Source organism: Tenebrio molitor, chromosome 2 (genome assembly GCF_963966145.1).
Source record: "Tenebrio molitor chromosome 2, icTenMoli1.1, whole genome shotgun sequence".
Lineage (NCBI taxonomy): Eukaryota > Metazoa > Arthropoda > Insecta > Coleoptera > Tenebrionidae > Tenebrio > Tenebrio molitor.
The window spans coordinates 21,583,233-21,609,466 of NC_091047.1; the positions used below are offsets into that span (position 1 = coordinate 21,583,233).

Genomic DNA, 26,234 nt, shown 5'->3' on the forward strand with positions numbered 1-26,234 from the left:
AAAATTTAAAAAATAGATTTTGAGCAAAAAAAATTTTTTTTTCGTACACGTTCATAATTCACAATTAATTCAAAGAACATATTTATGAAATTGACATCAAAAGAAAATTATTAGTTTTTGAATTATTCCAATTTTAACATTAACAGCGAAAAATGACAAAGATTTACAACTACAGTGTCATAAATAAATACTCTATTTCTATATTCTATTTATTTCAAAAACCGATGATGTTTTCATGATTTCAATGACACCAAATTTTTCATGAATGTTTGAAAGGACTAAAATGAAATTATTTATCTACCTGTTTCATTAAAAATTTTGAAATTTTTACAGAATATTCTACAGCGATACGCAATTATTCCTGAATTTTTTGAGAATTTTAAATCGATTATAAATGGGTGTTTTCGATCCGGCGGTAAAACTTGAATCACCCTGTATTCCCTGCGAATCTAGGTAAATTGCTCGAATGCAATTGCTCGAAATCAGCTGCTCGAAAGTCAATTGCTCGTATATGACTTTGCTCGAAAGTAATTATCATACACAGGATAATGCGGTGATTGTTATTACAAAGGCCACATCCGTATTGCATTTAATAAATTTAAAAAAAAAAACTGTTTTACACAAAATTTTTAACTTCTGATTTTTACACTGATAAGAGGATTTATTTCTAAAATTTATAAACGAAATTACCGAAGAAAAATATGAATTCGATTTTAAATCAAACGATATTAAAAATCTGAAGACTGGTTTTATTTATGATGTGGGATTTGTAATTGCGGCAAGGCGGTAAGGCCGTTACAGATCTTCGAGTGCAGGCATTTTAGATTCCATTATTTTCTCCAAGGCCGCAACTTTTTTTTTTTTTATACAACAATAAGTTTATGCAATATGCAATTGGGATATAAGGTTAGTAAGTGCATTATAACACAATCGAGAAAGAGTTTGAAAAATCGCTTATACGAAAAAAAAATGGCTTCGAAGTAATTTTTTTACAGGAATATTTTGAAGGCATTAATATAATTATTACGACTAGTCCGTAATTACTAATTACTAATTACACTCCAATTACACATTTTCGACCATATAAATTCGAGCAAAACATTTTCGAGAAATTGCAGTTCGAGGAACTTGTATTTCGAGAAAAGTTACAATCGAGCCATTTCATTTTCGAGCAACTGCATTCGAGGAATTTGCCGGAGACGATTCCCTGCGAAGTGGTCTTTCAAACGATAAGCGAATTTTTGCGACCTTACCAGGTAAGTTGGTAACATTGGTACATGTTACTTGAACGTTTTGGCGAAATGAGGTAAGTAAGGGGAAGCGTCTGTGACGTCATCATTTTGCGTCATTAATGATACCACAACTTACTACGCTCGGAGTGTGGTTCTGCTTGGTAAGATTCGAAAGGACGTACTAATAAGTGAGGTTATCTGGGTTGTTATTATGAAAAAAAATGACGTATTGACCACTTTTTAGTTTTATAATGAGTGATGATGTTAAATCGTGAAAGTAGCCCTCAATTATCGAGGCGAAGATGTTCCGGTTACACTATCGTACCAACATGAATTAAATTTATTAAACGGAATTGCCTCTATTGGAATCTTGTAGTGATGTTCTCTTAATTTAACTGCATATATAATTTTTATTTTCTACATTTCGTGCAGAAGATGGATTATTAAAAATGTATTATCAAAAAATAAATTATTACAAATCATTACCAATTCAAGATTATCCATTGATTCTGCAAACGAGTACGGATTAATCAGGTTATGTTTACAATTTGTCAAAAGCAAAGCACGGAAATGACATGTCTTACCAATCTAAACTTACCATTACGTTTTTGCGATTTGGGTTACCAGAAAGAAAATAGCGGAGTGGGGGAGTTACCACATAAAACCTTACCGTTACCTATGGTAAGCTCGCAAAAATTCGCTTGATGTGTCACTTGGCATACCTTTGTTATTTTGGCGACGATATGAATACTTGGTTGCCTAACTCAAGCTTATCATTTTTCTTCACTGGAACATCTTTGGTATAGATAAGACAGCTGCTCGCTGCTCTACAAATTTACACCCAATACACAAATGCGTTATCAACTTTTATGTAACATTTATTTTGTACGTTCTTGAATATTGAGAAAAGACTGAAAGCTGTTACGTTGTGTGGTGAAGTTATCAGAGAAAGACATATTTATTTGTTTAGCATTTATTGAACAATTAGGTATTATCATTATGACTGGTTAATAATACAAAAGTATGATATGAGGGACAAATATGAGGATTTATTGATATGATACATTCAAACCATTTAAAGTAAGTCAATTATGTGGATTACAAATAAATTCTACCCTTATTGATATGATTTGAGTACATTATTACAAAAAGTCTTATATAAAAACATTATAAATTTTTACAGTACAAAGTTATTGGTAACTTAAGTTAATATAAAATTGTATTCAATGATACATCAGTAATAAAAAATAACGCATCCAAATTAAATACGTAGTAAAACGGCGTCTGTACACTTAAAACGACACATAAAAAAGTTGTAGTTGTGCGACAGTTAAAACGTGTTCAGAAATCATAAAGCAAAGTAAAAACAGCCTTAGAATTACTATTCTATTACTTTTTAAAATCTTTAAATATATCGCGTACTATCCATACAAATAACATTATGGTTAGGAGTCTTAGTCTAATTGCCGTCGGCAGTAAATAAAATATAGTGTTATGTAGTATATAATACAATTATTGTTACAAAACACAGTAGTTATTGTTTCACAATAAAATTTTAAGTCAAACAAAGTATTTTGGTTCGTAGCTTTCGTAAAACTAAATGGATCCAACTCGCCGCCCGCGAACAAATTTCTATTGTAAGAAACGAAATCAATATCACAGAGAAAGACAATAACTACTCAAAGAAGAAGGCGACAATAAAGACGAAGAAGCTGCGAGCGGCGACCGCTGATTTGGCATCGCGAGATTATGAGAAAAGCGGGGCCCAAATTTACTGGTCACCCAACGACGTACATCACATTTGACTTTTGACATTACCCTTAAAATCGTCGACTTGCGGGCCCCCTCTTCAAGTGAAATGACAGAACAAATTACTGGCAGTAAAAATTAAGATTTTATTGCTGAAAAAAAGTGAAGTGTAATTGTTAGGGAGGCACATACGGAGGTGGTTTTCTATAGGTAGGGGTCGGTTTTGGTCGGGGCTGTCTCCCCTGCTCCTGAGTCCTAGTGAACGGAGGCGGGGGCTGATATGGTTCCGAGTCGTCGGTCAGTTTGAGAGAGCCGCTCTTGCTGTATTCCGGAGGCGCCAAAGGGGGCTTCTCGTCTTTCAGTATGACCGGAGTCTTGGTCCCCGACTCCGGCTTCTCCTCCAGCTCCTCCTGGAATATCACAGGGATGCCTTTGTTGCCGTAAGTCTGTCGGCCGTCCTCCTCGACGTTCATCTTGCCGGTTCTTCTTCTCCTGTACAGGACGCACGCCACCACCGCCGTCACGAATATCATCACCGCTATTATGACCGCCGGCAGGATGAAAGTCATGAGGTACTGGTACTCGTCGGCGCTAGCTTCTGGCGACTTCTCGTCGACCGGAACGTTGACGTCTTCGTGCGGGGGCGGCGGCACCGCGATCGTCTTGCTCCTGCAGTTACCAACGGTCAAGACGCTTATCTTTGATACGAGAAACTCCGGTTCCATGATGCCCGAGACTCGACTGGAGATTCCTCTGTCTTGGTGGTTCTTCAGCATCGACTCGAGGTGGTTGATCTCGTCGTGGGGGCACTTGACGGTGCTCAACGACTTGTTGTACCACGTGACGATCGTCGAGTGGTCCTTCTGCTTGAAGGGGTTGGTGTGGATGAAGCTCGCGTTGCGGTCGCCAAACACCTCCTACAACACACAAACTTATAAATAAACGCCCATTAAGAAGACGGAAATTCCTCAAATGAATAACAAGCATGATTAAAGCAAAATTTCCCTAACGGTAAGATGCGTACTTCTGCTGGTGAGCAATTTTGAGCGAATTTAGATTAATGTATGCGATGAAAGTCCAGTCGTAAGTTGTCTTTATGTGTGACATTCGTGCACGTTTGTGACAAACGGAAATTGCTATTTATTATATAGGATCAAAGAGAGGAAAATGAATAAGTAGTCAAAATTCTTTGAGAAGCAAAATAGCCCCACAATAATCTCTGTATTTTATGTTGAGCTCAGGTAAGAAAGCGTGAGTAAATTCTGTAAATTTAGAGTGTAAAAATGAATTGTACAACGCAGGAATGATTTCTATTGAAATAAATCTCCTCAAAACTTGAATTAAATAAATGCTTTGTTGCCAGTAGGAGGAACGATAGGATCTGACGGGTGTTTTTTTAAATTTGGCGTTGAAGAGTCGATTGTGAACGCACCATCGGATTACAACTCTGATCAGCTGTATATTTATATTAATTTTTAATATGCACTTTGAAAAATCAGTATTTTTTCAGACGAGCTGTTTAAATCTAACCTCACTTTTTGCGTTGTTTGTGTTTTTAATCTGCAGTTTGAAAAATCAGTGTTTTTAAGACGAGTTCACTCACAATTGACTCTTTAACACCAACTTCGACGCCAAATTAAAAAAAAAACACCCTTGATATGCTTATCTCAAAAAAGACCGCATTCCTTGAAAGTTAACTGCCGTGCGCTTAGTTAAACAAGTAACATTTCTTCTGTCTGATTTATTAAGAGAAAAGAACTTTAGAACTTTCTAAATTCCTATTGACATGTGTCCAAACGGTTCTACAGCAATTCCGGGCGCAGTCACAAAAGGATTATTTGAACCAACGTACGCATGTATTTGTTGTTGAAGAGCTTTCTCAAATATTTTGCTACTGACAGAGCTGATAAACAAGATACTGCTAAAAGCACTGGTCCTCACCTGAAGCTTCTCGATGAACTTTCTCTGCATCGACGCGCTGTTGACGAAAGTGTCGTAGGGAGTCTCAATGGTCATGCTAAACTCTACATTATAATGCATTTTGGGGGCGGGGTAAACCACTATTTCTAAACTGTCTGTGGCAGTAGAGCCAGCACTGTCGACACAAATCAGTTGGTATTCACTGCGACCTGGTTTCCTCGGGATTCCGAAAAATTCGCGATTCTTACTGTCAAACTGTAACCAGTTGCTTGGCTTGATTGCTTGACGGTCAGCTGTGAGCAGCGAGATGTTAAGTGTTCTCGAGTCGGTGTCCTCCGGGTCGTAGAAAGTGTCCTAAACGATAATTATTTGTAACTAATTTAGTCTTCCTGATTCCTTTATTTGTCAGCATTTATTATTTGCTTGAGAGCTGTACGAGGGCTGTTCGGAAAGTTCTCTTGTACAGGGAAACACAAAATCGTGGTGAACGTAAAAGATTTCTTTCAATTATATCTCAATGCCAATGAATTAGTTCCAGGAGAACAGGCTCCATTAGTTGAGTTCTTCAAAGTGAGCGTGCGTTCCAAAAATTATTTTTTTATTTATTACTCAAGTTCATTGATTTCAATTTTTTTTATATGGTCTATTTTTTCTTAGATCTTCATTTTCACATAATCCAAGTGGGATTACATAATCATAAAAGAAAATTTTTTTGTCATCCCAAAAAATCGAAGCCTTTACCTTCTCAATTGATTTGCTGTAGAAGTACACCTCGTATTGACACCATGTTTAATTCGACCGCAACGCTATCTACATCCAACTTCCGAGAACTTTCCGAACAGTCCTAATATTAAGGATTGCCAGGAACAGAGTTGACACTGATTAAATCTCCGAAACTATTCAAGATCATTCTAGCAACACATTAAATGTTTACAGGAATCAAGCTTACCAGTGTCAACCGTCCCAGAATAAAAATGGACAACAAAAGAGAATAATACTCACATCTGGAACCTTGAACACGAGCAGCTCGCCGACTGTCGCATTTATATGATCGACTGGATTCCTCAAGAACGGCGAGAAATTGGTCGGAGGTGTTACCGGAACTTGTGGTGTTTCACACACACCTAATCCATGTTTGGTCACTTTTTTCACCCTCAATTCCGGTCCTAACAATAGACTGAGTTCTTGTCGGGGATCTCCCCTATCGTTCGCCGTCAACATCTGCAAATTACAGGATCAGTTTCGACAATTCGTCGTCGTCGAATACACGCATACCTTGTAAAGGTTGTCAATTTCTTCGATTGGACAGTAATTGGTGGGTATTGAGTCATTCGTCCAGGTAAATATAACAGGCTCGCTCGTATAATTGACGTTTCTCACGGTAATTTCGGTCATATTCGTGTTGTAGATCCTGCCTAAAGCTCGCAGAGTCTTCAGGCACCAGTCCACAAAGTGCGGGAACTCTTGTTGTTTTTCTATCCGCATAAGCAGAGAGATCTCGTGGTTGACGACTCGTTGCAACTTGTGCTGTTGCACTTGTATGGTGAACATGTCGGTGACCGAAGCGCCCTCTCTGTCGGTCGCCTTCAACACGTATTCCCACTTGGACACGTCCTCCTCCAACGGCCTAAAATCATTCAATTAAAATCTTTATTAAAATGCAAACGAGCTGCGGCTTACAATCCATAAATTTCTCTTCTGAGTGGATTAAAATGGCACCACGAATCCTTCGACAGCGGCTCTCCCTTCGAATTCAAAAACTCTAAAGTTAAATTCTGACCGTCTTCGAAGTCGTTGAACGTGTCTTTGGGCACCACAAAACGGAAAATCTTTCCGGCAATCACCGACATTTGCTTGAGCCGGTTCTCGATGTACGGATGGAAGTTCTTCTGTTCGGATTCGATGCCTTCGGTGATTTCTCTCGTGGTAGTGGTGCGCGGGGACGACATCACATGCCTAGTGGTCAGCTTTTCAGTCGTGATTTCTTCTTCTTCAGTCGTGACCCTCTCGGTCGTGGTAGGTACCACTGGTACTGGTGTCGAGGTGGTGGTAGTTGTGGTGGTCGCACTGTTGGTGCTGGTGGAGGTTGTGGTCGGGGGCGCTGTCGCCACCGTTGTCGGTACCACCTGAGTTGTCGTGGTGACCGGCGGTGATGTGTTGTCCACAGTTTCGGGGTAGACAACAGTGGGAAGTTCAGTGTCTTCCACAATCATCATCGTCGTTTCTCTTTCAGTTGAAGTGGTCGGAGGTGGTGCCGTCTCGACGGCGTAATCCCGAATTGTCGATTTAACAGTAGAAGTTGTGAGTGGTTCGCTCACGGTGGTTACTTCAGGGAGTGTCTGTTTGGGTGCCGTCTCCGGAATAATCGTCTTACTTTCGATGGGGTCCTCTTCGTTATCGTCCTCAAGATCGTCGTCGTAATTTGACTCGTAGGTGTACTCATAATCGGGATCGAGATCAGGTTCAGCTTTGGAGGTCGTATCAACGCGACTTGTGGTACTCGACGGTACCTTCACTTCTTCCTTAACTGTCGGCCTTTCAGTCGTGGTAGTCGTTGTAGTAGTTGTGGTGGTCGTAGTAGTAGTCGACGTTGTTGGCGGAAGTGTTTCTGGTACTACTGGGAGAGTTGCGGGTACCGTTTGGTCTACTCTCGGAGAAGTTGACTGGTGATGGTGGTCTCTTATAATCTGGACAAGTGCGAATAAAATTGATTGAACCAGTAGATGCGCGAGTACTTACAGGATCGATTTCTTCGGGGTTTAAGGCTTCGCCGTGATGGTGTCTGTGCGGATGGGTGGGTGTGGGAGTCATCGTTGTAGTTGGCGGGGTGACAGCTTTGGTAGGCGCTCCGACGTCGTCTTCATCTTCGTATTCTTCGTCGTCGTAGTTGTCATCGTAGTAGTCTTCGTAGTCCCCGCTGCCGTAATCGTCGATTTGTCGTTTGGACCTCAACACCGGTCTGGTTTCGGTCTTGACGCGCCAACCCACCACCGGAAGTCCGATCACTTCGGTGATGGTACCATCGCGAGCTTGCTGCTTCAGCTGGTGGACCAGAGGAGCAGTCTGCAGCCACAGCCGTCCGTCACAGCCCACAGGAACTTGAATAAGAGATGTCAACTTTGACGACCTCGAGTGCAGATTTCCCGGGCCAGCTAGTACTACCGAACTATCCGTAATATCATCTTTTTCTAATTGAGGTTTTAAAGTGAAGGCACTCTGAAATCACACTCGATCAGCGAGATCCTTCCATTGGGGACAACTCACATAAGGCAAGCCAAAGAACTTCGCGATGTTGTTGACTGCTATCACTCTTTGTTTCGGTTTGATTGCCCTGACGCCCTTGTCGACCAGAAGGGTAAGTACAGTGTTGTCCTCGGTACTCGGACACTTCTCCTTGAGATCGGACGTTTCGACCACGTTAATGGTGACCTCTTCGGATATGTTTTTGTCGGTCCCTAGAGCTCTGATGACTAGATTGAGCGTAGCGACGTCTTCTTCGAGCGGTACCCCCCAGAAGACGCCCCCGATTTTGTCGAAGAGCAGCCACAGAGGGAGGGGCGCTCCGCCGGAACGTTTCGCCTAAAATACAAAGTGCGTTCGTCTCCATCAAGTTAATACGAGAGGGCCACATTGTGCAGCAAAACAAACAAAACGCATCGTTTTGACCTTTCGGGGATTCGTCGATAAGTCTATTTATTGCTCGGGTTCAACAAGTCAACGATAAGTGTCGATTTACTGCAAGTTGCGAACAATTATTAAATGACTTTGGGGTCGGGCATAAATGTCTTAACAAAACATCTTTTCTGAGGACGGCGAACGTGACACGAAACTGAAGAGGCGTGATCAATATAAATAAAGAAGCAAGATGGCATTTGCACGGCGTATTTCATTTCGGGACAAGATCATTAATTAATTTAAAGGAAAAACATCTGTTCGGACAACGCTTACGATTAACGGGAGAAAAATATACAGGGTGGTTGACAAAGTATCTTTTTTTTGTGTCTGTAAGTATAGCTTCGTGTACTATCAGTGTAGTACAGGATGAAACCTGTTTACAGCAATATTGATTGAAAGTGAGAAATTTTCATTTTTCAAAAATTGCCATAAAGACTCGAGTGTTGTAACAACAAAGAAAGTGTTCAAAAACTTAAAGAGTTTGTGTCAAATTCGTTACGATGAATGACATTTATACCGAGAGATCGAAAAAAAAAATTAGAGTAGGCGCTGACCAAACATTTCAGTTGGCAATTCGTGAGATTTCAGTCTTAAAAAAGTTAGGTTAGTGATTTTGAGAATGTTGAAATCTTGATTTTCATAAAGAATTTTGTGTGACCTGCCGGTTGTAAAAGAATTTCCTCAACTAGTGCAATGAAACAATGAGATTTAAAACTCCTGCACTTTTATTTAACGTCAACGGTGGGCATGGAGCACGCGCACGCCGCTTGTTTGTTTATAAATCGATCCAATGATCATCGACAATCAATATTATCCAGAGAGGTTGTTGTCGGTTGTGGGGGCTCTTATTGTCAAGGAGTAATTTCATGCACAACAGACACACGATAGAAAAAAAAGTGCAAATCGTCGTCTACACTAGCAAAGCACGTAACTCCAAAATGCAAAATTTTACAGGAGCAACGATAAACTGTACCAGAAACAAAATTGCATTTTGCTAACCGGCGAGTTCACCTGGATACAATTCGGTTACATTCGGTTTCTTGTATCCAGGTGAACTCGCCGGTTAGCAGAATGCAATTTTGTTTCTGGTACAGTTTATTGTTGCTCCTGTAAAATTTTGCATTTTGGAGTTACGTGCTTTGCTAGTGTAGACGACGAAATGTTTTTTAAGGATAAGCTGAACTGTACCAAATGATAGGTTAGTTTCTTGGGTTAATCTCTGCAATCATTCTTTGTTCACCCTTTTCAATATTTTCACTACCCCTTTCCAAAAACATATTTACGCATTTGTAGACTTTCTGGGCAAGTTGTTGGTTAAGTGCCTTGCAAGTCCGGAAACATTTGTTGAAATTCCTCAAAAACTCGAGGTGTCGAATAGGACCAAGCCTTTCTCTATTGCTGAAGAAACAATGGACAATGAAAATTTGTTGCTCTAAAGTGAATATACATATTTTAATAGCAAATTTTAATAGTCAATAATTAATAATGACAATTACCATTGTAATGACATTTGAATTAAATTTTTACGTGCTGCCAACTGAAGTGTTATTAATCATGGCAATTTTTTTTATTTTCGATCGCACGGTAGGTATTTTATTTTCGTCGAAAATCAAAGTGCAAATTTTGTGCAATCACGGAATGCCCTTGCAACGGGAGTACAATGCAAATTAATTTCCAAAGTCCGCGATGCTATATCAACGAGAAAAGAGGAAGAAGAAGATCAAGTGTGTTGTTTCATCAGGACAACCCTCCGGCTGCATTTCCATGGCTGCCATCCTCCACTCTGATTTTAAAATATCGGAGCAACCCCCCTGAAGTAGTGATGATGGAAGTAAATGAATGGCTCGAGGCACAATTTTTTTTATTAGGCTATAAAAGCACTTCATCACCGTTACAGCAAATGTATTAGCGTCTTTGGAGGCTATACTGAAAAATTTTAATATTCAGTAGTAATATCTCGAGGATATTTGCAAGTTGTGCACATTCGGGCGCTCGAGAGAATTATCGACAGTTTTAACACGCACGAGGAAAAAAAATTTACTCATAAAAATAGTATATTTCGCAACAAGTTTCGAAACGTAATGTTTTACTGAACGACTAGGACTGGTTTAAGTAAGAGCGCAGCTAGAACTTAAGAGCCATACGAATACAATTTTTTCGCATTTTATATATAAAGTGATGAGCATTCCTGAATAGAGGATCAAGATTCACCAAGAAGAGCTGCTCGAGGAACTAAAATCAGTACAAAACTATGACTCATGGTAAACTGTGTACAGGATGATGGTATTTGCGGTTTTGTGTAGGTTACACCCAACGCCTGCAAAAACTTTGGACGTTAACCTTCAACGGACCGTCTTTATATAGATCTAAGACGTATCGGGCACAAGGCATTCGTTTTACATCGCTTTTATGTTTCCGGCGATATATTTAATTGAATAACGACACCGATAGATCCCAAAGGGCAACATAGTCATTATCAGCGTTAATCATCCGAGCCAATTCGACCCAGTTAAAATTGGTCGTAACTCCATATAATACCTTATCTGGTTTTGTGATCAAAGGACCTTCTTTATGTCGGCGTTATGCCTCGTAAAGAAGGGACAGTCACGAACAGCCACGGGACCACATAATATCGTGCCAAACGATCCCGCCGTAACCCTTTCTGCCAGGATTTTATTGCGCATCCGTAATAATTTTTATCCAGAGCGGCTCAATTTAATTAATGTTAATGAGACGATAAAAGCGCTGGACTTGTTCCGAGAAGATGTCGGATCAAGAGCGGCATCTTGTTATTGGTTTTGCTTGTGTCGCTGGAATTTCTTGGGTTTTACTTATCGGGAAGTGCAACGTAAACTGGTTTCATAATACGAGGTGATGACAGAAGAGCGGATATCCGTCGCTTATCTGCTTACCTTTTATTATCTGGAAGAGGTCGGTCAATTTTCGTGGGGACATGTCGAGATATGATTCAATTCGGATTTGGATCAAAAGCTCCAAAGTTGAAGCCTTAGATGGAAGTTCAATGGCGCCAAAGCAATTACACTTGCTGCCGCGTAACATATCCATATAAAGTTTATTAGTTTACTTCCAGATACGGACACGACAAATTAGAAACTTCCAATGGGAACTTTGAAACTGTGCAATATCGAGAACGAGCTGGTTTAATTAGGGGCGCGGGGTTACAGGAAACGGCAGATTTTCAAAATTTCAGCAAGGAAGTCTGTTTCCGGGTGACAACAAAGTTTCAGTGGGTTGGAAGAAACATTTTCGGGAAAGATCATAATTAAATAAATACATTTTCAATTTTTTTTAAAAACATGTTCAATTTTTCAAAAATGTTATTTCATTTAAATTTTTTTAAATATTCACTTCCTTTAGCATCATTTCTATATGTTTAAATTTTTGTCTTCGGGGAAACATTGGAGCACTAATGACAAAATTTCACCCCAAGTGTTAGATTTTTGGAAAATTTCCGTCTATGTGAAAGCATCTTTCTGGCAAATCATTCTTAATTTTATCCTTTGCCATGAAAACTTGATAGGATAGGTTTTTTGTTCATTTTGTAATGTAGGTAATAGTTATTTGCTGAGTCATGATTACTCCAGACTATACTGTCATTTTGTGGTGATTTTACAACTGGGACATCACGTGGTTGATAGGACTTATACTCTCGGGCGTTCAGATGAAATTCTGGGCTGGGAAGGCATTGGAAACCGTAAATTGTTTTGCTTTTTTAAAGCGTAAAGCAATTGACAATTGTAATTAGAGCATGTTGACAGCTAACCTAAAATTTATAAACGAAAAATCTTTCTGTTTTTTTCTTTCATTGCAATGTTTTACATTAAAAATAGCATTACTAACGATTCCTAAAGGCACCCTTTGATGAAAACAAACATGTTCTATTGCGTTCACGGAATCTTGGACGATTTGTCATTCGATTGACATAAATGTAAAACTGGCTTTAGGTGCAACTAACCTCACTTTCGTTTTTTGTAATTTTCATCATACTGACATGCCAAAAATAAACTTTCAAATGTCAATCATAATGACAATAAAGCGTGGCTTACATTGAGATTTTATGAATTGATATAAATTTGACGTCTAAAATTCCGTGTCCTGTTCAACCATGTGCCGATTATACCTAAACAAACGTCAGTTGTGTCAAACGGCGGGAAATTCAAACTTTACACTGTTCCAAATGGTTTACTTTTTTCAACGCCTACTCAGCCCAGGTTTTCATTTGAACGCATATTTTCCACATATAAAGTCCGTTCACGTTGGATTTTCCCCTCAAGGTCAAATAATTAAATTTTCTGGCTCTGTAATTATGTTTTGTAAATAGTGACATGCAGGTAAACACCGTACAGGTTGGATTGAGCATTGCTAAATCGCATTATGTTGGTTAGCTGCATGTCACTATTTACAAAACATAATTACAGAGCCAAAAAATTAAATTATTTGACCTTGAGAGGAAAATCCAATGTGAATGGACTTTAGTTTGTCTCAATTCTAAATTTCCACCACCTGTTGAATTAGGTTGGCAAAATAAAAATATTTCTAAATTGGGGATTCTTGTAACCAAAGTTGGCAATATAATTATTTTATAAACATGATTCGAAAACAGTAAAATTAGTTCATTAGTTTATTTTGCTTTTACAATTGGATTTTCTACCTATTTACTTACTGCATTTTAAAAAAGGTTTTCGTTCTTATCCTTTATTCTAAAATTTTGAGTTGTAAAAACGGAAATTAACAGATAACCTAACAAATATAATCTGACGCATTTTTCACCAAACAGTGTTGTCGGTTGTATTTTCAACGTAGAATGCAGTGTTGGTGGAAATTTAGAATTGAGACAGACTATAGCTACTCATATTTTACGACAACTAAAACATATAACATTCTACAGCGAGACCTATTTCTTGTTTCCACTCCGCAGGAGTGGAATTTTAATGACATATCTTTTAAAAAATTAATACAAAACATTCCCTTTCTAATTTCCAATGCTAGCTATTTTTCATCAAACTATTCCTCGACTAGAACTTCTGAGTACAAGTATCAATCAATTTAGCACATTCAAATTGATAACATATTCGTTACCGTTCTAAAAATGTAAACTAGTACATTTCTGTACACCGTGCAAGATCTAAAATTTTGCGACCACTTTAAGAACATATCGGTAGTTGCGACTCGGCGAAATCCTTCTGAAAATGTTCAACTGAAATTCAAGACCCCAAAGACCCATTAAAGTGCAGCTCGAGTGATTACGTAAAATTGAATTGTGATAATGCTAAGTGAATTAAATTTAAATTACAGCAGAGAGTTCGTTCCGTTTTAGCAGAAATTGTACATCTCATTCTGGTTACGACATTCGAAATCCCGCAGCGAACAATACATGTTCTAATCTTACAATGGGAAATTAGTGTACATTTACAATAGTTCATAAATAATTCAATGAGATGAACGATCATCATAAAATCAATGCTGAGCGGATGATTACTGTATTAACGCCGCCCGTAAGGTGAGAAGGTTATGCCTCAGGTCTGTCTTCGATGATTAAAGGTGTGCTGCAAAGAAAATTAATGTATCTGTCTAGAGGTCTTCCTTTTGCGTGTATTGATTTGTTGTGGCGCGTATCGTTCTTCCATTGAATTATTAATAATAATCAAAGAGTTCCTTGGAGTACCCAAACAACAACATGCGATTTCTACCACTTTTTATACATTATTTATAAGTCAAGACAAATTGTTATCGTTATTGGTTATTGTTTGTGCCTCAACCACAAATGCGGTATTAAGCGTTAGGGCGTGATCTATACCTAATGGAGTTAGAAGAGAAGGTTTCCTGCTGGAAAGTTGCTACAAAAGTTATGGACGCGATCAAGTCATCAAATCTTATCCAGATCTGGTCTTGGGATGCTTCAACTTATAATTTCCATGTCAAATGTATGTTGTGCACTCTCGTGAGTAAATTGCTGAAGGGATGCAAAATGAGAAGCATGAAATTATGTTTGTACAGTACGTTGGCATTTTATTAACATTCACAAAGTTTCTGGAGGTTTAGCTATGAAGATCAAGTGAACAATTTCTAGCTCGGTGCGTTCAAAATAAAATATTTACTTGTTCAGGAGCTAGTTCGTTTACACCAGCAAATTGTTTAATAGCGATGGAATAGTTATTTACATCAGAGTACGGTAGGTGTATTTTCCAACGCGCCAATCAGGTTTCAGAGTCGAGGCGAAGCCGAGTGAAAACATAGTTCATAAAGTTAGGGTCATTGAAATTTAAGTTTTGCTCATGATTGATGAAAACGCAAATCATGAATGGATAGTGTTATTCACACTATTATTTTTGGCGCAGAATATCAAATTCGAAAATAAATATAGATCCAGCCATTATCTCTTAGACGTTAATTGGGCAATAACAATATGTTTACTGTTTAACATTTCCCACACAATTTATAACATGTTGAATATTATCAAACAAGGCTCTAATCTAATATTTACAAAATTAATATGTCAGTCCTGACCTCCTAATGTACAGACTGGCGCTAGAAGTGCAATAGGTCACGGTCAAATTTGCTCCTCACTCCAGAAAAGATCAACAATTAACTCTCGTCCAGGTAAGCCGTCCTATCTCTTCCACACGACTGCTTTATATTTAGCTGATTTCGACAGTTCGGATAAACTTCTCGAATCAAATTGATCTAAATTATGCCTCTCAAATAAACGAAGGTTTCCCTGTGATTATCGCCTTTGTTTCGAGTCACTCGATAATTTTGAAGCAATTTCACATTCCTGTTAATCAGGAAAAGGCGACATCTTTGTCGCATTGTTAAATTTTAAATTATTCAGTTAACGTCTGCAGATGGAGTATTGTGTCGAATCCGTAATGAACATCGCGAGAATTTAAATTTATTTGTACTTTGACGCTGCGAGACGTCGTTGATGGGAGGGTTATCGAGATTCGATTTTTCTGCTAATAAATGACTGCGATTCGTTTGTGTTGATGAAAGTTCGTTTCTAGTTGAGGGAGCTAGTTGGGAAAAGTGTCCTGCTGCATCCGCCCGGCAGCTAAAATAAAAAGTCTCACGGTAGGTTTGTAAAGAGCAACAAGCATAGAAGTTCACTTCCGACAATAAGAAACTCACTTTTGAAGTGGCGTTTTTGCCGGGAAACTTCCTGGCAAGTGCTCAACTGTGGCGTTTTTCCCCGCACTATCATAGCCCCTGGTAATTCGTCTGAACTTTAACTAATTAACAATCGTGGCAGGAGCTCGTAAAACAGAAACAAACTCATCGACCTGCCACTCGGTTTGGAAAACTTGCCGATCCTTGCGTAATTATCCTCCGACCGCTTGCGCCAGTCTAATCCTCGTCCTTACCTCGTAACTTTCGACGTCCTTTCCGAACGCCTCCTGCGGGATCACCAGATGGAAAACTTTGCCGACGCCGGTCGTGATTTCCTTGTTGTTCCACAGCTTTCGAGAGTCGCCGTCTATTTCCACCTCGAAGTCGTCGGAAACGTCGAAACCGAAGTCCTCGTCGAGCGCCGCCGTCGCCGCTAACACTGCCAGCAGTGCTGCGAACACGACGAAGGAAGACATTTTCATACGGATGGGTCACGCATTCATCGCCTGAAAAAATAAAAAAATCCAATTTACATTTCAAAGCACAAGAAGCTTAGTGGCCGTAATAAATAACACCGTACATTTAATCGAATTGGATCTTTTTAAAGTTTAGTTCTTGTAGAAATAAGCACGAGTTGCGGACGAACAAAACCATCAATGGAAGGCAAGAACAAATTTACGGAAAGTAATTTACGTAATGCACGTGGGAGATTCTACACGAAAATTTTTGTTGTTGCCATTTCAAGCATACCAAATGCAAACTTTCTATTGGATGTTTATTGCAGTTGTGCAAACGATATTAATTTTATTTTTTCTTGTAACTTCTCATATAGCATGGTGTAATCCTACGAAATTGTAAAATAACTTCATCAAATATATAATTATAATAATATTGCCTATTGTCAGGTGAATTCAGGCAAAAAAAAAACAGTAGCTTTATTAAATAGAAAAAAAAACTTCACCCAGGAAAAAAATAGTAAAAACAATAAATGAATAATAAAAAATAGTCCCAAAAAGATATCAATAAAATGTCCTTCTAATTTTTGTCATAATGATTATTTTAAACAATGATGTTGCAAAAATTATGTATGTATACAATTTGTGGAAAATCCACCTTGTAACAAGTAGGATTACAGCGTTCGTGTGCGTAAACTTCCCACGTCTAGAAAAGTATCGTTATGTACACATGTTGCATAAATAACTATTTTAAATACTAGTCAGATCTAGAATAGGATAAATTTGAATAGTAAAACGTCAACTATCTGAAATTCTACTGTTTATTGCTATTACAAAATGCAAAAACACAGAACGATTTATGTAAAATTTTAAATTTGCTTTCATTTTCGCCAAAGAAAAAAATTGGAACAATGTAAATGCAGTAACCAAAAAAGATTTTCAGGTACACATTCGTACAATCCTGGTTTTATTCAATTTTGGATTCTATGTTAATTTTTCAGACGCCAATCAAATAAAAATTTGGAATATTTTTTAGATTCACCATGCAGACCTTTAAAACGGTCAACTAATGTTTATAAAGTAACACAAAACTGTTTCGTAGAAGAGTGATAATAATTAATAATATTTAGAAATATAAACTAGTCACGCAAATTAAAAGGTTACTTTAATTATATTTTGAAGGATAACGACTGCAAAGGTAGTGAAAAATTCTTTCTTAAACCAGTACACATTTACGAAGTTCTTAAAAAATAGATGCTGATTATTGCTGATTAAATTTTTTAGAAATTTTTAATCACCACAAGCTTTTCTTAAATTTTGTATTTATTTAACACTTTATCACTTTTTTTTTTGTAAATTCAATCACGAATGTATCCTACAAATACCATTAAAAATGCACACCGAGTACCTAGTACTTTTGTGCAGAATTGCAACCAGAAGTGTTTGGAAAACACCTGCGGTGGGAACATCCACCACAACTCTGACGACAAATACAAATATAAACAACAAACAGCTTCAACTTACGTTAATCACTGCGACTCAAAATTAAAACAAAAATATATCTGTCGGCTCTCAGAACTTCTACTATCACAGTTTACACTCATCGAAAGATATCCATCCAGTTTATCAAAAACCAACAACCGCCACTGTATGCCGCCACTGCACGTTTTCCCACCGAACGTCTCGCATGCCGCCTTTCGATCACCAAACTTTTCCAACAAACAGACTTAAAGACTTTGGAGGAAGTTAAGACTGCAAGCCGCAGTTGAACAACCTCGCTAATCTTGGAGATATTTTAAGAAAAGCAGTGTGCTCTGTGCTTGTAGTCACGCGAATAAATTTACACCAACATGCGACTAAACAAACATGAATAGATGCGCGAGACTCCGCTGGGATGGTCTTCTGCTCAACCCAACACATTTCACCGATGTCAGTGTTTTATGGGTTTTAGGTTTGCGCGTTGGGCCCTCAAATTTGTTTTATGTTTCTTGGGAAAATGCAGCTGCACTTTGGGTGACAAATATAAATTACATAAGCGTATGCACCTTCGTGTAAGTGGGTTTTTATGGCACGAATCTTTACTTTGACATATTTGGGCAAAGAAGTGTTGCTCAGACGACTGTTTGTAACGGTGGCATAATTGGAGCAACACAGGAAAGTGCTTTATTTCTTGGGCGGTGAATGTCGGACACTGGTAATAAAGTCTTGTATTTGCTCTACACTATTGGATCGATTTGCAATAAGGCATCCATAAGAATCTCATGATCCAAAAGACAAATAAAAAAAACGGGTGTTCAAAAAATTTTGTAGTCCAGCAATCCGTAGTTTTCTTTCTCTTTTTAAAAGCAACGCGGATCGTCATTTTATGCCTTGACATCTATAACCGCACATTTATCGTAAATCATTAACATAAAGTAAAAACCATCATGTACCACTAGGAAAAGCTCTCGTTGATTAACTCTACCAAGAACTGTTTTATGCAAAAAATATAATTGACACTACTCCTGCTTTGTGAAATAAATGACGTTTGACATCCAGGATTTGACTAACGGAAACTAAAGCAAGTACCGGGTCACCTGACCACAGAATTTTTTGAACGCTCGTTATCACTTTTCTAGTATAGCAGTGTGTGTCGAAATTGTGCATTTTTTTTGTCTGTCATCATTTTTCGCCGAAATGAAATACATATGTAATTTAATTTCAATATAAAAATGCAGTTTTGTTGATTACTTGGAAATATTTGTTGGATACGCTCTAGACCAGTCATTATCAATTTTTTTATTAAGAGATAGTGATTGCAACAATTTACGGAATTGTTGGGTGGTCTATTTATATCAGCGGACGATTTATTTAGTTTACAACAATATTGACGTAAAAAATTAAACACATCGCGATAAGCTTTTCAGAATTGTCGATTCGCAATTTATTTATATAATTTTTATTAGTGGTTTATAATTTTCTAAGCGATTTATTTAATTTGCTTGAAACTTAGTTTTGAATGAAGAACCCTAAAAAATGTTTCCTCGAGTTTCCAGTTTAACAAGATAAAAACCATGTAAAAATAAAAATTCGACAAGATGATTATAATTCATTTGAAAAATAAAAATTATCGCAATTGTATTTACAAGTGTGGGTCATGTTGAAATTTATCACACATGTTGGGAGATTAGTTACCAATTTAATTTATTTAATCTCATTGCTAAGAATCGTAGAGTTGTTTTTAAAGTACACTGCTGTGCAAAAAAATCGCGTACACCTATTTTTCGCTGTGTTAAATCGGTCTATAGATAGGTTTTGACTTTTTATTTGTCAGTATCAAACAACTGTCTCATTTTCCTAATAACAAATACAACAGTGACAATTTCACTGACAGTTTATAACCTATTTACAAATATAATGTCAAAATCCACATTTACAAAGCACAAAACACTCGAAAACTTGATTGCTTGATTTTTAAAGTGTACGCGATTTTTCTGCACAGCAGTGTAGCTGCCAGCACAAAAGATGTTTTAGTAGAATAAAAATCATGATACAGACCTGCGTAAGAATAAGAAAAATAAAAAAATTAATTTGTTGCACTTTCAAAACAGAAAATTAGGAGTTCACTGTCACAACCGCGAGCGAGACAGACAACGTTCGAGAGAGATGACCAGACTGTTGATTGTTCTTGACGGACGCTTGAGGTAACTGCATCCCCACCACGTCTCGAGTTTGCTCTTCTTCAAATCCAGTCAAAATCCCCAAACTGTGACGTTTCTGAAAACTGAAATCCCGCAATATTATTCATATTATTTCCTGCGAAACTTAGCGCGGGTTAAGTTTCTTGTAAAGAGCCAACCCTCTCGCCCCGAATGAAAGGGATGAGAGGAGCGCCTTCGAGACTTTCCAGCGTTGGCTTCTCATGATCGTCTCGAATTATCAAAGTCAATAAGTTTATCTTTTCATATCGAGAAAGTTCCATCTATTTGGTGTGGATGTCTTACACGACTAGGCTTTTAAGCTAATTGCAGTGTCAAGCTGCAGGTGCGAATAAGACATCAAAGGGAGAGGCCACGTTCGATTCCATTCGCTGACCTGTCGCAAATTTTTCCAGACTTTGAGTAAACGGAAACCGGCGTTAAAATATTATAGGCGAATAAAAATGACTCGAATTATCCATAAAAATATAATTACTGTAATTTTGTTTGTTATGACAGGAGGTTCAACAAACTCGCAAAATCTCGATCACTTGGAGTCGTTGGTCACTTGTGACAACGCCGTCAGGCTGCTGGAGTTGGTCAGACTGTAGACTGTGCAGTCGCCGTCGCCGGAGCCTCCCTGAGCGCCGATGGACTTCAAATAGTCGACGAAGTCGTCCCAGCTCTTATTAATTTTCCTAATTAAATCAATAAACTTCCTGCTCTGCTCGATCCGCATCACATAGAACTTCTCGAACATTTTCTCCTCAAAAGTCACCCTTCGATTCTTCACGTAGTCCTCCACCTCCTTTGCTATCCGTTTCACGTCCATCGACACCTCCAGCTCCTCTCTTGCTTGCACCATAGAAGGGGGTTCCTCCCCTGCTAGATTGGCCCCCGAAAACACCCCAGACTCCGCAGTAGGAGAGGTGTCGCTCTTGGTCGGACTGGGGAACTTCGGCTTGGCGCAAAGCTTCTGAAACATCTGCTGATGGTTCATTTTGTCACAGAAATTTGATTGGAATCTTTCAAACATTTTTGACTGACTTGAACACGCTTGATCTCGTCAGATGCCCGTATCAGTCGATCCTCTTAATTAATTGGCTTTTAATGAAAACACTCCGACTCGTACAAGTTTTAATTGATGGAGCTTGCAATTATAAAGGAGGGATCGATCCAGGAATGTGGGGCCTCGATCATTTTCAGAAGCGCTGCTTCGAGCCTCGTGGCTGGATTAATTGGACGTGGTGTGATTGAATAAGAAGCGTCTTGCTCCCGTTGGTAAGGCTTGACGCTCTGCTTGTCGCACCTGTTAAAGAACTGTTTCGCACAAGATTTCGCTACCGAAAACAAGCTGCGTCCAACTTCTTAGCTGGTTGCAGGGATTCAAGTGATTATGTTTGAGCCTTCGGTGCTGAAACAGCGGAAGCGGCGCGCTGTTCCCTGGAAGCAACATCTCCAACGAAAAGCTTTTGTTTCCAATTGGAACAATAGTTGAGCAAACGCAAAGTGTATGAATGCCCTCGGTCGTAATTAGAAGAGAACTGGCGCAGTTTAACCTCTGCAACAAGTTGATCTTTTAAATCGTTGTGCTTGTGAATCATTTCGGTGAACATGTCGTTCATGACGTAATTGAAACCGCGACCTCTGAGGGTAATTGTCGTTGTTGCCAACTCCCAACACGCTCTCTAGTGCCACCAAGAAATTTACGTTGCCGCTTTTAAGCTCATGATTTAATAATCCACATTTTCCGCCGAAGAGTATCGCTTTGTGTTTTTATCTCGTTGACGGGATCGAATTGGAACATATTTTACGTTTCCTCTCATAAAAATCTTCCGGTTACGTACGGCCCCGGAAGGACCATCCGATCAATAGTACGAGCCTCTTTGGTCTTTGACACATTGTAATATCCAGACGTCCTCGACTTACGGTCCAATGTGGGACAACGGGACCAGAGCTCCTTCGTGATAAGACAAACGAGGTCGTTCTGCTGCTGGAGTCGGAATTTCGTACACAATTTTAATATTATTTCAGGTTTGCCAGGTTTAAATTTCTTTATCTGGAGTTGCGCAGAGATGGAGGTCCCGCGGAAGGGCACCGCAATCTCGAGGAAAATCTCGAAGCAGGTTCTTTCGACTTGCAAACTGGCGATTTTTTACTGGGAATTTGGGGAACTTGATATTTCAAATAATAAACCGCACTTGTTGCGCGTTTAACGTCTTCGCGGAACCAATCTGTTGCGGATGGCGTGCCGTAAATGATAATGAAACAAGAAGAATTTACCACAGACATGTTTCATGATTTATGGAAGCCGCTCTTATTGCACGGCTCGAGACTTTTATGCAGCGAATAAAACGCATCTTTGGCCGAGATTGCCTAAAAACTGGATCATCTGGCGTCGTCGATTAACTTTAAGCGAAATTTATCGCCAGCAGCAACTCAGTGGAAAGTTCTACTTTGACCAAGCTCCGTGAGACTGGAGGAATACACTCCATGCGATGGGGAAAAATAAATAAACTGCTGTGTTATTTACCTAATGCTATTTCCGGACCACTAATCAGAAATCAAATGGTTCAACTGATTGATTAGCAAACGCAATTTCTGCAGACAATTCGTGCTTTGGCTGGTAACCAAAGCGGAGAGTTAATCCACTAATTCTAATCATTTAATCACTTTAATGAATTGTTGGTATTGGTTCGGTGAATCATCTAACTTACAATCTAGTAATTGATTAATTAATACTTTCCCGCATGAAAAGCTGCATTATTAAATTGAAGGGGAGCTTACTTCTAAAAAAATAATGTTTTCCTTGGAGCTGCAATGTAAATTTTCGATGGAAACTGAATTTCCTGGAAAATATTTCTCGACTCGGAATACAAATGCCACGTCGTGTTTATGCGAAACCTCTCATCAAATTGTAAATGTGTCAAATAAATATGCGCTGTTTCAAACTAACAGTGTGCACTATTACACCTAGATGCACTTCGAAATATTTCACCTAATGCAAATTTATCATTCCGTATATGCAGAATATGCAGTGTTAATTGCTTATTTCGGTTCAGTGACTTTCGATCTTATAAAAGCTTTCACGAGTTTACGCCAAAATTTAAAACGTCAAGTTGGAAAAGTTTTTATTGACTTTGTTACACCACAGTTTATATTAACATATTTTTTTGTTCGACACTGTCAGAATTTGAGAATTTTCTCCTGTGTGAACGGATTTTGAAAATTTTGACAACTTGTCAAAACGAAACGTCAAGCTAATTTTAAAGATTTTTAGCGATTTGGAGCCTTTAAGGGGCTCGTCGAACAAAAAAACGTTGTATTCAACTCGTTCTTGTGTAATTTTGGCTTTTTGTGGCACTCGTGGACCTTTAAAACTCTCGTTTCACTCGAGTTTTAAACTGGTCCACTCATGCCAAAAAAAGCCAAAATTACACACGAACTCGTTAAATAAATAACTATTCCCGTAAAATGAGTGAATTATGCAGTAACTCGCTTTTACGAAATGGAAATAAAAAGCAATGGTATTAAACTTCATTCGTAGAGCGTTTATTATAATTATTTTCATTTAAGCTCTGATTTAACTGGCATGAGTTGTCGGCCAAAAATAGAAAATATTGCATTTGTTTCTTCAATTGAGCTTGAACTAGCAGTAAAATTGTAATGAATTTTAAAGCCCGAGGAAGATTTATTGGTTACTTTAGAACCTCTACAAAAATAAGATGGAAGTGACAATCATTGACAATTGCAAACAACTTTTAAATTAATTATATCTACACATTATAAATCAATTATTACTTGTTGAAACCTGACGTTTTAATTTTTATTCTTAGGTAGTAATAGTATCATACTCAACGAGCGGATCATGGTGGATATTTCTCACGAGACTGAAGCTTGCGATACTAGCATAGGCGAGTGAGTGCTAGCCATCACACGCGAGTTCAACATTCACTCTTTTTCTCTCTCTCTCTCTTGAATTAAAAACGCACACAAAATGGCGAATTGTGAGTCAGGACATTTCAAAATAACAGGCAAATATTGCACCAGCAGCTTTATAGGCATTTGCGATTGGATGTATTATTTAATATAAGTAGAAAAAAGTACTGTTTTATTTCCTAAGGAGAGAACAAGATACTTTTGGACCTTGCTAGGTTATTGTTTGTTCTTTCTTGTTTATTTGATTTGACACATTGTGTATTTTCCCTAATTAGAACATTGGTTCGTGTTAAAGTTGACAAAAAAGAACGATTTTGTTTGAGGAATGGCAAACTTTTTCCACAGAATTTTTAATTGAAAGTAAATAGGTCAGTTTAAGCGCTTCAAAAATAAATATACAATACCGACTTAAAATCACAGTTATTTGAAAATTTGTTCAAGCTGTGAATCCCGCAGCAGCAACGGTAATTTACGGCGGCCGAATGAATTAAACCGAAAAATCCTGTAAACACTTTACGCTTGAAAGTTTGTATTTTTGTTACGCTGGGCTTAAATTCCTCTTGACGCTGCGATAATCTCCAATAAATCGTTGCTAATACATGCAAAAAACGTAGTTTAATCGTTTCCTGCTTGCATTCTCCTGCCTGCCAATTTCAGAATGCGGTGTTCGATTCACTTTTGAAAAACGACGAAAAAGTAACTTTTCCCCCAGTTCCAGGCATTTGCAATTCTCGTCTGAAATTCTCGTTAATTTGCGACTTTTCTCCTGAAAGACATTCATAAACCGTGTACAAATTAATCTGTCCAGCAGGAAACAGCTCTATCCGCTTACTCAACACACCATTCACATGCAGATTCCACCTAATTCCTTTTATTCCAACCAGTTCGGAACTGGCAATTTATCTAGTTTCAGATGATGATCCTCCTGAAACGGACCGAATGCAATTGTGTTGTAGCAAAGGGGCATTAATTCCAGGTGCGGCGTAAATTCATCCCTTAAAGACACGTAAGCAAATCACCCCTTGACCGGGACAAGTTAAACAACCTGGTTTACTCGAGACACTGTAGCTTTTACCCCACGCGGGCTAATCTCGGCTGCATTGAACGACGAAGACGTGTCGCTTTCGTCGAAACGTGCACATGTTTCTCAAAGAAAAAAGCGGAGCTTTTCGCAACGCCGCCTTGTATACAAATGTGTCTTAAATAAAACCAAACAAAGAGACATTAGCGGGTTTTATGGGCTTCCTGTGCGGCGTGCATAGGATAGCATTGTCGCTTGCAACATTAGCGCGAATGCAAACGACGGAATTGTCGATTGATGCAGTCCGTGGCTTATAGATGAACGGCGATAAGTGGCGGCGGTTGGGACGTGAGTGACGCAGTTAATTAGGTGGGGGTGCATAAAACCAATTTCCTTTCCCCCAGAAAACAATGTGAAAAATAAAAATACATTTGCCAAATAGAATCGATAAGCGATAAGGGCGGCAGGGAAGACAGGGGTTCGTTAACGCAGTTATCTCGATTCAATTATTTTGTGTAGATACGAACGGCCACCTAATTCGTCGAGCTGGCAATGATATTTGTTTGTGCAGGTCAGGGTTCAACCCCAGCTGCGGACACGAAAAAAATGATTTCATTTTAAAACGATCATTGTTATCATAAAAAGGGCGCACGGCATCAAGGCCGCACTTATTTATCATTACGGAGATCTCTACCAAGAAATGATAATTATTTCCAAGCAGTAATTTCTTCATATCATGTATTCTTCTATTTAGTATGAAGTATTGCAGTGTTTTTTCCGGCGGACACCCATCCAAACACTGACCGTGCATGATATTGCTTAAATAAAAGAACACACACTGACTCGGCCAAAAAGTGTTCTCTTCAAGATAAATTTTCCATTCCCCTTGAAAAATTATATAATTGTCTACTTAAAAAAAATACAAAAATGTATTTGTTCGATACCTCCCTGGAAAGTGAGTCTGTATCCATAGTTACTAGTAGGTGAACGTTTCTCTTTCGTTCACTTCACTTTCGCTCATCATTTTTCGCCCACTGTCTTTCACTCACTGGTTTTAATTCACTCGTAAATTTTTCCAATTTTTTCTGATAACGTAATTTTGATTTTTTAGGCAACATTTGGTACCTGGGCGGGACGTGCCTCTTCCAGGACACCATCAGGAACATATAACTTTTCATCATCCATTTCCACAACCACTTTATTGACGTTACAGAACTTTATTTTGTATTTTATTTTTTTCCATAGCAACAGATCCATCCAAAAATGTGATTTATTTTTATTTAAAATTTGAGTACAAAGTTACAGACTCACTTTCTAAGGAGGTATCGAACAAAACCAAATACAGCACTCGAGAGTAAGACCGCATGCAATTCGCGTGAACGAAAGCTTTGCCTTCCTCACTCTTACTGTAGATAACTATCAACTACTCGAATGTCCT

At 38.5% G+C, this 26,234-nt stretch overlaps 1 protein-coding gene across 3 annotated transcripts in view; it reads right to left on the reverse strand.

Moving 5' to 3' along the window:
* Positions 1–2,261: 2,261 nt before the first annotated feature.
* Dg (Dystroglycan) overlaps positions 2,262–26,234 on the reverse strand; it is a 111,317-nt gene continuing 87,344 nt past the window's right edge. Inside the window, exons 1-9 of one of the 3 annotated variants that reach the window (XM_069040231.1) lie at positions 19,697–19,841; positions 15,959–16,210; positions 8,166–8,480; positions 7,641–8,117; positions 6,582–7,588; positions 6,177–6,528; positions 5,904–6,122; positions 4,923–5,255; positions 2,262–3,898 (exon numbers count right to left, since the gene is read on the reverse strand). In XM_069040231.1, the coding sequence (XP_068896332.1) occupies positions 3,158–3,898; positions 4,923–5,255; positions 5,904–6,122; positions 6,177–6,528; positions 6,582–7,588; positions 7,641–8,117; positions 8,166–8,480; positions 15,959–16,186 (3,672 nt within the window). In that variant the 5' untranslated portion in view covers positions 16,187–16,210; positions 19,697–19,841 and the 3' untranslated portion in view covers positions 2,262–3,157. Of the gene's footprint in view, positions 3,899–4,922; positions 5,256–5,903; positions 6,123–6,176; positions 6,529–6,581; positions 7,589–7,640; positions 8,118–8,165; positions 8,481–15,958; positions 16,211–17,683; positions 18,003–19,696; positions 19,842–26,234 lie in introns of those variants that run through there. The other 2 variants (XM_069040230.1, XM_069040229.1) reach the window with 2 other exon arrangements.